At 36.2% G+C, this 13,684-nt stretch overlaps 1 protein-coding gene across 2 annotated transcripts in view; it reads right to left on the bottom strand.

Moving 5' to 3' along the window:
• The window catches only part of LOC106884520 (phospholipid-transporting ATPase ABCA7), a 289,592-nt gene that overhangs the window by 67,444 nt on the left and 208,464 nt on the right, over positions 1–13,684 (bottom strand). For both annotated transcript variants that reach the window (XM_052969717.1, XM_052969718.1), the window contains exons 34-40: positions 13,471–13,648; positions 11,212–11,381; positions 7,430–7,607; positions 6,536–6,651; positions 3,423–3,573; positions 2,623–2,746; positions 706–835 (exon numbers count right to left, since the gene is read on the bottom strand). In XM_052969717.1, coding sequence (XP_052825677.1) covers positions 706–835; positions 2,623–2,746; positions 3,423–3,573; positions 6,536–6,651; positions 7,430–7,607; positions 11,212–11,381; positions 13,471–13,648 — 1,047 coding nt within the window. The remainder of the gene's footprint in view (positions 1–705; positions 836–2,622; positions 2,747–3,422; positions 3,574–6,535; positions 6,652–7,429; positions 7,608–11,211; positions 11,382–13,470; positions 13,649–13,684) is intronic.

The following is a 13,684-nucleotide window of genomic DNA, read 5'->3' as shown; positions in this document are numbered from 1 at the left end:
ATCATTAGTTAAAATATATTCAATGCTTAAACCTTTAGTATTCAGATTTCTTTGTGAAAAGTAATGTTCATTTATTCGCATTCTTTAAAGTTAATTCTATATTATCTTGTAACTTTGAGATTTTGGAATTATGATTGTTTATTTTTAGCATGACATTGTAGGGTAGGTGTGAGAGGCTGGGACTGGCCAGTTTGAAAATAAAATAGGTAGAATATTTGGGCTGGATATAGCTGGTTGAAATGCTAAAGGGTTAATCCCTGTGTGTGTATGTGGGGGGGGGGTATACTTGTTTAAATTCTTGGATTCAATAAGCAAATAATTAGACTGTGGAATATTTGCAGTTCTGAAGAGTTTGGTGGAATTAAGGTGTCTGTTTATTAAGTAAGATCATTCACCATATTGCAGTATGCATTATGTCAGATATCTTCAAGAAAGTAATCATACTAATAGTTAAATGGTGTAACAATGCAACTGCAATAAACAAGTATACACACTTTTTGCTTTAGTAACAGATCAATTAACTGAATCAATCATGTGTAATTTTAATCAATGTATATAACTACAGCATACATTTCTTACTTTAAGTCCATGTAATTCAACAGTAATTAATGTAAATGCTTCATAATATTTCTCATTAAAGCTATTATATAAAAACAGCATAAACACAAATGTATTATTTATAGAAAGAAAAATGCATTACTATACCAGAATTTTTTCCAGAAAGAGTATTCCAAAAGAAGAGTTATAGTAAAGAAGATAATTCCCAGGATAAATAATGCGAAAAGATTCTGACCAATTTTGTTCCATTCAAATGGATTTAAGTACACCGTTTCACCTGTGAAGAAATAATAAGCATTAATGAAAGAACTACACTGATTTCCAACTGAAGAACCTGGAATTATAATATTGGTAAAGGAAATCTAATTAAAAAATTCATAGTAGGCGTAGGAGTGGCTGTGTGGTAAGTAGCTTGCTTACCAACCACATGGTTCCAGGTTCAGTCCCACTGCGTGGCACCTTGGGCAAGTGTCTTCTACTATAGCCTTGGGCCGACCAAAGCCTTGTAACTGGATTTGGTAGGCGGAAACTGAAAGAAGCCCATCGTATATATGTATATATATATATGTATGTGTGTGTATATGTTTGTGTGTCTTTGTTTGTCCCCCCCCAACATCACTTGACAACCGATGCTGGTGTGTTTACGTCCCCGTAACTTAGCAGTTCGGCAAAAGAGACCGATAGAATAAGTACTAGGCTTCCAAAGAATAAGTCCTAGGGTCGATTTGCTTGACTAAAGGCGGTGCTCCAGCATGGCCACAGACAAATGACTGAAACAAGTAAAAGATTAAAAGAGTAATAGAGAATTCTATCTGGCAGTTGATACCCAATTCATGAGTTTAAAATAGAGTAGGCTGTAGCTCACCACCTCATCACAAGAAGTTCTTGATTAAATTCAGAGTCAAGACCCAAAATTAAAAGTACCTGAGACAACTGGGGGATTCTGGTCTAAGGGTGAACATTCCCAGGCTGATTTGGTACCTAAGTTACGATTTGAGGAACTGCTCTGCTTAGAAACACTTGAAATGCCAGAATCTGATTTGTACTCAGCACTTAAGAACAAGTAGTTCAATACACTATCCCATTAGCTACCACTACTCTATGTAATATCCTCCTCTTCCTCCACTGCCACAAATAATACCACAGACTGTCACTCTGTATTGACCTCAAATTATGTTGGTCTTGATCTTTCTTTCTTTGCTTCTTTGGCCTCTAGTGCACTGTTTCTCATAATACTCTATCTAACTGGATACACAGAACATGTCCAAACCATTTCCATCTGTTTCTCAACAAGCCATTCATTGATACCGATAACTTTGGTGACCTCTTGTATTTTGCCAAATCTTCAAACAGATTTGATATCTGATATCTAAAATTCTCCTTTGTCCTCAAAAATGTGAAAATAGCAGATGTGGTTTCATATGGACAAACCCAAGTTATTTATTATTCATTGTGAAATTTTCAGAATTTTTCAGTTAACAGAAATCGATCTACCTATTGAGTTTTTCCATCTCCTCTCAATAAGAGTTACATTGAAGTTTGCAACTGGGTTCCTTTTCAATTATCAACTACTAGCATGACTAAGTGAGTATATTGATCAAGTACATATTATGTAGAAAGATTTCTTTGTTCTCTTATAAGACAGAGATTTCTCTACATAAGTTTTAAATCATACCCTCTTTGTGTGGGTTCACAAAATATGGGTGGATGGAGAAGGCACATGTTTATCCAAACATTAAAGGAATACTGCAAATTTGTAAATAAGAAATGTAAATAGAAAAGATAAGAAAGACAAAAATGCCTTACAATTGAGGGAAAGATAGAAACTAGTTGAAGTTGCATCTATATGTAGAGACTTAAAGTAAACTATGTGTAGGAATTTCATATATTCAAACATTTATAAATGTCATGTATAGATGAGAGAAAGAGAGAGAAAGAGGGAGAAAGAGAGAGAGAGACAGACAGACGGAAAGAGACAGATGGCTAAATGTGTTACTTATCTAGGTGCACTTATAAATCAAAGATATTTGTCTGAGCTTTGTTATAAGTTAATTCTTGACTTACCAAACCTTTCACTGATTTCATATATTAATTGATCTTGAGCCATTTGTACAAGTCCTCGCCCAAAGCAATATTGAGGCAGCAATAGAAATACCTTCTTCAGAATATCATTTACATACCTTAATTCCTGAAAGTGAATAAACCAATTAAACCTTTAGCATTTAGATTACTCTGACAAATGCAATGCTTATTTATTCACATTGTTTCGAATTAATCATGCATTACCTTGTAACTTCGAGATTTCAGTGGTGTGATTGCTTATTTTTAGCATGACATGGTAGTGAAAGTCTAAGAAGTTAGATCTTGTTGCATTGAACATAAAACAGGCACAATATATGGGCTGGTTATGGCTCAGTGGTAGGGCTTACAATCATGAGGTTGTGAGTTCAATTCCCAGACTGGGCTGTGTGTTGTGTTCATGTGCAAGGCACTTTATTATTTTAATTTGCTCCAGTTTACTCAGCTGTAGAGGTGAACTTTCTAGGTGCAATCTCATGGTTATTCGTAACTGTGGAGGTCTTTACCTTTTACCCTTTTATATCATTGGAGCATTGCTTTACAGCTGGAAGTCCTTTCAGTCACTAAACATTACCTGTTCTTCAAGTAAGGGAAACTCTTAACCCACACATTTTCAAAAGCATGATTGAGTGGAAGATTCTTTGACAGAAAACTGACAACAACAGTAACAACACGTAAACTAACACACAGACATAGACACACACACACATCTATATTTAATGAGCAAAATGTAAAAAGGAAAAATAAAAAGAACAAAACAATTTATTGAAACTTATGAACCTTACCTCATCATCATTCTGTAACATTTCCAAGATAAAGGTAGCTAATGTCGTTATTGTACCCAGAAAGACATTGGTACAAGACAGTGCAACAAATGCTGTACTTGGAATGTCAAAGAAGCGAGCAAATGGGTACATCATAGGAATTATAGCCCATCTAAAAGAAAAAAAATAGACAAATTTTATTTTGTGTGTGTGTGTGTGTGTGTGTGTGTGTGTGTGTGTATATAAACCAAAGTCTTAATAAGTAGGAAGGCAGACAAACCACAAACCCCTTCAGGTAGATGGCTCTGCTCGATCTGTAGAAAAGGCGTAGGTAGAAACTCTATAAGATGTACCCAGTGTAAGCTATGGACACATAAGAGATGCAGCAATATCAAAAGAAGGCTAACTGGGAGAACAGTGTTTGTGTGTGGCAAATGCTTGGGAGCAATAAACACTGAAAATGTACAGAGAACAGCTTCCATCACATTCCAAGATGAAAAACTAGAAGTAGTCGATAGCTTCCATTACCTAGGTGACCAAGTCAGTAGCGGGGGTGGATGCTCTGAGAGAGTAGCTGTTAGAAAAAGAATAGCCTGGGCAAAGTTCAGAGAGCCCCTACCTCTGCTGGTGACAAAGGGCTTCTTGCTCAGAGTAAAAGGTAGACTGTATGACGCATGTGTGCGAACAGCCATGCTACATAGCAGTGAAACAGGGGCCTTGACTGCTGAGGACATGTGTAAGCTTGCAAGAAATGAAGCTAGTATGCTCCACTGGATGTGTAATATCAGTGTGTATATACGACAGAGTGTAAGTGCCCTGAGAGAAAAGTTGGACATAAGAAACATCAGACACGGTGTACAAGAAAGACGACTGCACTGGTATGGTCATGTGTTGTTTATGGATGAGGACAGCTGTGTGAAAAAGTGTCACACCCTAGCAGTAGAGGGAACCTGTGTGTAAGAAGTAGACCCAGGAAGACCTGGGATGAGGTGATGAAGCACGACCTTCAAATGTTGGCCCTCACCGAGGTGATGACAAGTGACCGAGACCTTTGGAGATATGCTGTGCTTGAGAAGACCTGGCAAACCAAGTGAGACCGTAACAGTGGCCTATGCCAGTGCAGCATAACCAGACCATTTAAGAGTACCCTTCAATCATTGGGTAAGAAACTGCGCTTGCGAAGACCTGTTGAGGCAAGCAAAGACCTGTTGAGGCAAGCGAAGTTGTTGTCATAGCCGATGACAGTACCGCTTGATTGGCTCCCATGTCAGTGGCACATAAAAAGCACCATTCGAGCATGGTCAATGCCAGTGCCGGCTGACTGGTCCCGTGCTGGTGGCATGTAAAAAGTACCATTTGAAAGTGGTTGTTGCCAGTTTCACCTGACTGGTTCCCATGCTGGTGGGACGTAAAGAGCACCATTCAAACGTAGTTGATGCCAGTACTGCCTGACTGGCCCTCATGCTGATGGCACATAACAAGCATCCACTATACCCTAGGAGTGGTTGGCGTTAGGAAGGACATCCAGCTGTAGAAACTTTGCCAGATCAGACTGAAGCCTGGTGCAGCCTTCTGGCTTACCAGCCCTCTGTCAAACCGTACAACTCATGGAAAGCAGACATTAAATGACGATGATGATAATATATATATATATATATATATATATATATACATACATTCTTTATTGGAATATATCAAAGTGTACAATTATAGTAATAAATATTGGGCTGAAAAATTTGGGGGATAGAAAAAGTCAAAAACCAGACTGCAACTTTGTCTTATCCAATGTTTACATGCTATTATTCATTGCTATATGTGTGTACTTTGAGATATTCCAAAAAAGAATTAGTTCACATCCTCTCAAAAGTTTTTTTTGCTAAAATTATCTACAGAAATTATAGCCAGTACTGATTTTTGGTGATGACATTTCCTATCTGGTAGAACCTTAACAAGTGATGTAAAGTGCACAGCTAACACAGTAGAACATGGTATCAACTTATAAAAACGTTTAATATACTTTATAGTATATTATGGTTGCATAATAAAATACCATGCTTCTACAAGTCTCAAAAGTTGTGACATTCCTATGATGTGAACACACACATGTATGTATGCATACATACATGAGGGTTGGCTGAAAAGTTCATAGGATGACAAAGAAACTCTCATGGAATATGAATAAATGAAGTTTAGTTTTCAACATGGCCCCCCTCGTGATCCATGCACTTCTTCCATTGATGCTGCAGCACTTGGATCCTATTGGTGAAGAAGCTTTTGTTCTGTTGGCCAAAAAAAAGTCATCAATAGTAGACATGATGTCATCATCATTGCGATACTGGTTCCCACTAAGTTTTTTTTTCATGTTGGGGAACATGATAATCAAATGGGACCAAATCAGGAGAATAGGGAGGGTGATCAACTAGTTCAAGGTCACAGTCACACTGAACAATTCAGTAGCAATAAAACCACCAAGTTGTTTAATTTTAGAAGAATTTTGATCTAAAATTATGTGCTGAAACCAGTATTATTGTATCTGGGAAGAGTCATCAGTGATAAAGACTATGAACTTACTAACCAGTTGTTGTTTGCTTATATTTCACTTTACTTTCTCTTCCAAGGCAGAATGCTTGCTTATGTCACAAAAATATTTTGTCGTACACTGATCTGTTGCTTTCTCAATTATCGCTCAGCAAAAATATTTTTGGGGATATAAACAAACACCAACTGGCTGTGTAGTTAAGAAACTCACTTTGCAGCCATGTGGTTTCAGGTTCAGTCCCACTGCATGACATCTTGTCATAGCAGATTGGGAAAAGAGACCGACAAAATAACTACCACACTTAAAAAAAAAGTACTGGGGTCAATTTGTTTGACTCATCCTTCAAGGCAGTGCCCCAGCATGGCCACAGTTCAATGACTGAAATAGGTAAAAGATACAAGCTAAAGAAACAAGGAGCTGTTAGTGTGTTTATAGACTTTGTTAGTCATGACACTTCCAACAAAAAAAAAAAGAAACTTGTAAAAATTACTCTGAGATTCAGTGATTTCACAGAGAATTTGATAAATACTTTATCTTATAATCAATGGTTTCAACAGCTCTAATAAGTATGAATAAAAAACTAAAAAAAACTTACCCATAGAGAAACAACAAAGCAATCAAACATGGTAGATTGGTAGAAGAAACATATGCTTGCTGATCAAAAGCCAGAAATATCAGAATGCAGAGGAGAGCAGGGATACAATAGTTTATCTGAGGAAAAGAAATATTTACTTATTTCATTAATTGAATGATTCATTTTCACTTTGTCATTTAAAAGATTAAAACTATAGATATTTAACACAGTAAATATATTTATACATATGTGTATACACACAAACGCAAAGACACACACAGATAGTGCTGCTGTTACAAAGTAAAAAGTACCCAGGATGTTCTGCAAAGTAGTTGGTGTTAGAAATAGCATCAGGCCATAGAAATCATACCAAAGCAGACATTAGAACATGACATAGTCTTTGGACTTACCAGATCCTGTCAAACTGTACCAACCCATGCAAGCACAGAAGATGATGGTTATCATGATTTATGTACACAAATAAGAGGTATAAATAGGTGCAGGCATGGCTATGTGATTGAGAAGTTCACTTCCCAACTATATGGTTTTTAGGTTAAGCCTCACTACATAACATTTTGGGCAAAAGTTTTCTATCAGACTGTGAGATGCAAGCATTTTGGAGTGGTTATCTCCTCTTCAGTTACAGAAACCAAATGGTTTGAATTTGTAAACAAGCCATTCACTGTGATTTGTCATGAAGAGGCTTTCTCGCTGTTGACAAATGGTGGAATTTAAACTTGCTACTGACATATTTGAATTGGTAATAGCATTGCATTTATACACATCACTGCTTAGTACTCCCCACTTGTGATTCTCAGGTCCAGCGTTATCATACTGTATATATAATGTATAAAAATATATAAATTATATTCTAACCAGTAAAAGAAAATGTAAGATAATAAAATTAATACTGACCAAATCCCAAGTGATTGCTGCAAGCCAATAGATTTTATGATTGGTACCACAAACCATCTGTAAATGTTTAGCATTAGTTTTACGTTCTTCAATCAGAAATAGTGTAAAGCTGGCTGGGACAAATGATAATGCAAATAGCACACCAATGGCAATAAGAACATCAATCACACTGGCAACCCTGAATAAAAAAGAAAAGTAATAAAATAAAGAAATATAGCCTTTATGATAACACATCAACATATCTTATGATAATTCTACTTGTCACTCCGTTACTTAGCCCATCTGTAAAGCTTCCACATGATTAGTTGAAGGTGGGAGTGAGGAAGTGGGTGGTGTAGGTAAGGGGAGGGGAAGTGGATGCGTGGGAGAAGTAGTGGTGAGTGAAATGTGTATTTATTCTTTTGAGCTAAGTTTGTTTTCCTCTGTTACTTAGCCCGTCTGTTAGCCCTTAGCTGAAGAGAAAGGTGAAGAGTGAAAGAAAAAAAGAGAGAGAAAAAAAGAGGGTAAGGTGAAGAGTGAGAGAGAAAAAGAGGGTAAGGTGAAGAGTGAGAGAGAAAAAAGGAGAGTGTTGTGTATTAAGTCTATAAAATTGTGCATAAAGTATATAAAGTGTATATATAAAGAGCATTAAGTAATCATCATATCCCAATTTCCTTCACTTTTCAATGATTAGCAGATGAACAAATATCTTTTGATACAGACACAATAGAAGCTACACTTTCAGGCTATCTGGATAAAGTTTTCAGAAATAACCCAATAGGTTTACCATTAATTCCATGAAATATTCACGGGTCCTGCTAGTGATTATTATTATTATTATTATTATTATTATTATTATTATTATTATAACTACTACTACTAGAGGGACTCATGGAAATTCTACAGAATGAAAAAGAGTAAGAGAATCTATTTAAGTAAGAAAGGATGGTTTGCATTTTATTTTTATTATGCTAAGTTATTTCACTTCCAGTCACAATAATAAATTATATGATTTCAAAATTCCCTGTGCTAAGCACTTTATATTTCTCTCTTTCTCTTCACCTCTTAGTTCCACTAATCACATGAGTGACAGCATAATGCATCAGATGGCTATCTGCTCTCTCATTCACTCCTACATACCCTCTTCCTCTCTCTCATTAGCTATAGTATTATCATTATTATTATTATTATTATTATTATTCTATGAATAGGTAGAAGAATCATATAGATTAAGCTCAATAAAAGAAAATACTTTCACTATCAACATACCACCATGATCACCGCCATCATTCTCATTACTATAGTTTTCAGTAATAAAGCTCATTTCAGTTCAGCTGTTTCTTTACATCTACTTTTTGTTGCTGTCGATGTATCTCTACTCTGACAATATAAACGTTATCTGCTTCTCTCTCTCTCTCTCTCTCCTCCGTCCATCTCTCACTATCTGCCTTTCTTTAACCTCACCACCAGAACATCATGCTCTGCTAAATACTATATTCTAAACATTTCTTTTTCTCTTCACCTTTCCCTCCCCACCCTACTGCACACCATTAACACTTCTCTTACCCTCTTTCTCTCTCCCCATTTCTTTTCTCTCATTCTGTGTCTCTCTCTTCAACTAACCATTTGGCCATAGTGTATTATTATACCTTTCTCTTCTCTCTTCACATTCTTCCTCCTCTCTCTTTCACTTTCACGCCACCTCTCACTCACTTCACCTTCACCTCTCTAACTAACTAAAGTATAACGAGTGAACAAACAAGCAGACTATTATATTTCAGAGTCAATAAAATAAGTAACAATTGAGCATTGGGGTTGATGTAATTAACTTAGTCCCTCCCTTGAAATTGCTGGCTTTGTGCCAAAAAATGAAACCATTATCATTATTATTATTATTATTAATATTGTTGTTATTATCATTATTTTTTTCTTGACTATGAAGTTAAGAAGTTCACTTTATGGGTTCAATTACACTGCATGGTACTATGGTCTTGGGCAGACAACAAATGCCTTGTTGTTGAAAGATGGAGGAAATAACACTGACTCATGAGATGTTAGCAGATCAAGATTTAAAGGAACATAAAATTCAGTCACTGTTTAGCAATATGTTAGCTTCTTTAGAGTTCTTCAGACAAGAAAATCTAAAGAAATTCATGGTTGAGTACCTTATAGAAGTGAAAAATTGAAAAATAATTCAACTGAGCCACTTGGTCTTTTCAACAAGAATAACACTGAATCTCTTTTCAATATCATGAAGCCAACGCAAAAGGGTTTCGTCACACAGAAAGAGTATGGAGAAGCTATGAAAACTCTTGATATAAAAGATTATCCTAAAAATCCTAGTGATTATGAAATCAACCAGATAACCTTTCCTACATTCTCATCCATTGCCACAACTGTTTTCCACAAAGAATGAACTACTTTCAAATGTATTATTATTATTATTATTTATTGTCTTTGAACAGCTTCTAATGCTGGAGATGTACTATGGTGCCAGCTGTTCACTACCAGTGAACTAAGGTAACACCTCTTATTTTTCGAGCATCATCCAGAATATTCAAGTGGTTGCAAGCAGTGCAATTTTCTGCAAGTGCTCCACCAGAACGCAGAATTTTTACGCTACTGGTATAAATAAGCTTGTTTCGCGTTGGCAAAAGCGTGTTGATTCTGATGGTGCTTATTTCGATTAATAAAGTTTTGTCTGAGCCCCGATATGTGCATCTGAATTTAAAGGTTAAAAACCGCAAGAACTTTCTTGACAACCTAATAGATATTCAAATTAAAATCCAGAAAATGGAGATGTAGCATTAATATAATTTACTAACTGCTAAAATCCAACATATTCTCTTACAGCCGTTTCAATTTTGCCCAAAGTTTAAATAACAATAAACAAATCATTGTATTGGGCAAAATCTCATCAGAGGAGTAGAAAAGACATACTGTTAGGTTATTAGATGTTATCTTTACAAATCACCTCAAATGACATATATATATATATATATATATATATATATATATATATCTTCATAACCATTTAACATCTGTTTTCCATGCTGGCATGGGCTGGATGGTTTGACTGAAAACTGGTAAGCTGGGGAGCTACACCAGGTTTCAATCAGATTTGGCATGGTTTCTACAGCTGGATGCCCTTAGGGTGTTGGCATTCAGCTCATGGTTGTGGATTCAATTTTTAGAACGAACAACGTGTTGTGTCCTTGAGCATGATACTTCACTTCACATTCTTCCAATCTACTGAGCTGAAAATGGGTAGTAGCCAAATGCTGGTATAGCTTTCTCTTCCTCCAGCTGTCACATCCTGAATATGCCACAGGATCAAAATATGGGAGAGTTGAGATGATGTCTATTTGAGCTCACAACTACATAGGCACCTTAATCCTTCAGCATTCAGATTACTCTGTCAAATGTAATGCTTATTTATTCACATTGATTTGAATTAATCATGTCTTATCTTGTAACTTCAAGGTGTAGATGATGTAGTTGTTTATTTTTAGAATGACATTGTAAGGTAGGTGTGAGACACCAGAATCTAGCTGGTTTAACATAAAACAATTAGAATATCTGAGTTGAATAAGGCTAAAGGGTGAAACTATTAACAAAAATATGGCATATGTCACCAAGTCATACCCATTCACTGAGTGATGGCTGGCTCTTAAAAGTGGTGGTGGATGGTGATGATGATGGAAGTAGAAGGAGAAGGAAGAGGAGAATGTGGAAGAGAGGAAGAAAATGGTGATGATGATGATGAGGAGGAGGTGGTGGATAATGACAGAAATGATACTTACACATTCTCCTCAGTCAGTTGTTTTTTGGTCAATGCCATTGGATGATTAATTGTTGTAATGCCATAATTTTGCAGCTTTGCTCCAGGTGGTAAGGAACTTCTTAGAACAATATTATTCATTATATTAACATAAATAGCAACTGATGCCCAACCTTTGTTATTGAACCAGACCTGAGAAAAGAAAAGAAGAAAATCATACAGTGAGATAATTTTTCAAAATAATTACGATGATAAATAAATGAATATCAGACAACAGGTGTTTCTTTGTTTCCTTTGGAAATAAACAAAATTTAGTTTCTTTTTATCTAGCCATTAGGAATATGTGCCTCATCTTTCTTGGAGAAGTGACGTCTTATAGAACTAATATCAGCTTTAAAGTTTAACCATTTTGATACCAACACACAATACTACCCTTGGTCCTATGATATAAAAACTTCTTGTTTTAAAGTGACTTAACATTGAGATTACTTTGTCAAGGAATGTGAAGATGCAGGCTCAAAAGCAGAGCTTTTTCCGATTGAAGTTGGATGTAGAGGATTTGTTGGACACAGTGTGAGGCGATTATTGCTATCGTTAGGCCTAACTCATCGTAAGGTAAATACCACCATGACCGATATCCAAAATACAGTGGAGAAGGCTAGCCACTGGATTTGGTTAAAAAGAGATGATGAGCAATGGCTACAAGAATATAGTGCAAAACCTGGTAATCAGTTGATCTAGCAAGCAGGGCCTCATTTCAGTGAGGAGTGCTGGTGCGCAATGATGCAGTCAAGAGGTAGTCTCTGAAATGGTGCACATTCTCTCTTGATGACCCCATAAACTTTCTAGCATCCAGTATGCAGCGCTTTCAACTGGTAACACTTGCATCTGCAAGTTGTTTACAAAATATCTATATTTGTATTGCTTTGAATTAATCATGCCTAATCTTGTAGCTGTGGGATTTTGATGACTTTTTAGAATGACATCGTAGGTAGTAGATGTGAGAAGGTGGATCTGGCCAGTTTGAACATAAAACAAAAAGAATATTTGGCCCAAAAACGACTGGCTTAAATGGTAAAGGGTTAAATTAAAATCTTCCATTAAAACTTCATGTTAATTTATGTTCCAAACACCACCTTGACAATGACAAAGTTATTTCATTAAATCCTTTATCATTTTCAAAATTAATTGAAATGAAGTTAGGGTATTTCAATAGGAATTTGATAAAATCTTATAAAATGGAAATTAAGTGTGAGTTTTACGAAAGCCAATTGTTGTTGTTGTTTAGTCACTGATCAACCTATAATCAAGAGAGATCCATCCATGACTATTCCATATTATTTCTTGACAACATGTGTGTAGGACAACAAATCCAATGTGTTCTCTGAATTGTTTTAGATGGTAGGGTACAGTCTGATCCTTATAGTAGAAAGGTGTCAGAGACCAGGATGCAAATGCACAATATAATCTTGACATTTTATCTATATCTTTTACCTTTTACTAGTTTTGGTCATTAGACTATGGCCATGTTGAGGTACTGCCTGGAATATTTTAGTTGAATGAATCAATTGCAGTTCTTCTTTCTTCAAGAAGTGGTACTTATTCAGCTGGTCTCTTTTGCTGAACCATTAAGTTACAGGGATACAAATACACCAACACCTGTTGACAAACACAGACAGAAAGACACACGACAGGCTTCTTTCAGTTTCCATCAATCAAACCCACTCACAAGGCTTTAATCAGCCCAAGGTTATAGTAAAAGACATTTGTCCAAGGTGCCATGCAGTGGGATTGAACCTGGAACCATGTGGTTGGGAAGCAAGCTTCTTACCACACAGCCACAACGCCTCTCTCTCTCTCTATATATATATATGTGTGTGTGTGTGGATATCTATATATTATGTAAAAGATGTGTGAGAAAGATACAATGTTGCCCTGATCCCTGACAAGATGCGGGTAGCCTGACTGCACTGATACAGCTACACACTTCAGGATGATGATGATAAATATGTGGCAAACATTGTGCTTCAGTTAAATGTTGAAAGCAAGTGGCTGTACAGAAGATCAAGCAAACAGTAGCTGGTTTGATTAGCCAAGGGCATTTTCTCTGCCAGTGTGGACTGGAAAGAGGCTATGGATCATGCAAAATGGCTAACAAAATACTAAATTGTAAGAATATATAAACCAAATGCTAAAGCAGAGAGAGATACTGGCACTCAACTATCAGGATACTTCTACAGTACAACTGACACATCAAAATATCTAAAAAAAAATCTCCTACCTTAGCAACGTTCTTTGTGATTAATCCCTCTAATAAGCTTTCAACACTTTTCCAGATTGTGTCATTTGCTGCAAAGTTGCTGGATGAGTTACGGGAAAGTCTGTCTATGAAACTTGTAATCTCAGATTTATTCAGTGATTTTAAAGAATTCACTTCACCAAAACTGAAGCCACCATAACTATAAAGAAGAGAGAACACATTGATGATGGATGAT

This window comes from Octopus bimaculoides, chromosome 7 (genome assembly GCF_001194135.2).
Source record: "Octopus bimaculoides isolate UCB-OBI-ISO-001 chromosome 7, ASM119413v2, whole genome shotgun sequence".
Classification (NCBI taxonomy): Eukaryota; Metazoa; Mollusca; class Cephalopoda; order Octopoda; family Octopodidae; genus Octopus; species Octopus bimaculoides.
This window is presented reverse-complemented; position numbering and strand designations above follow the sequence as displayed.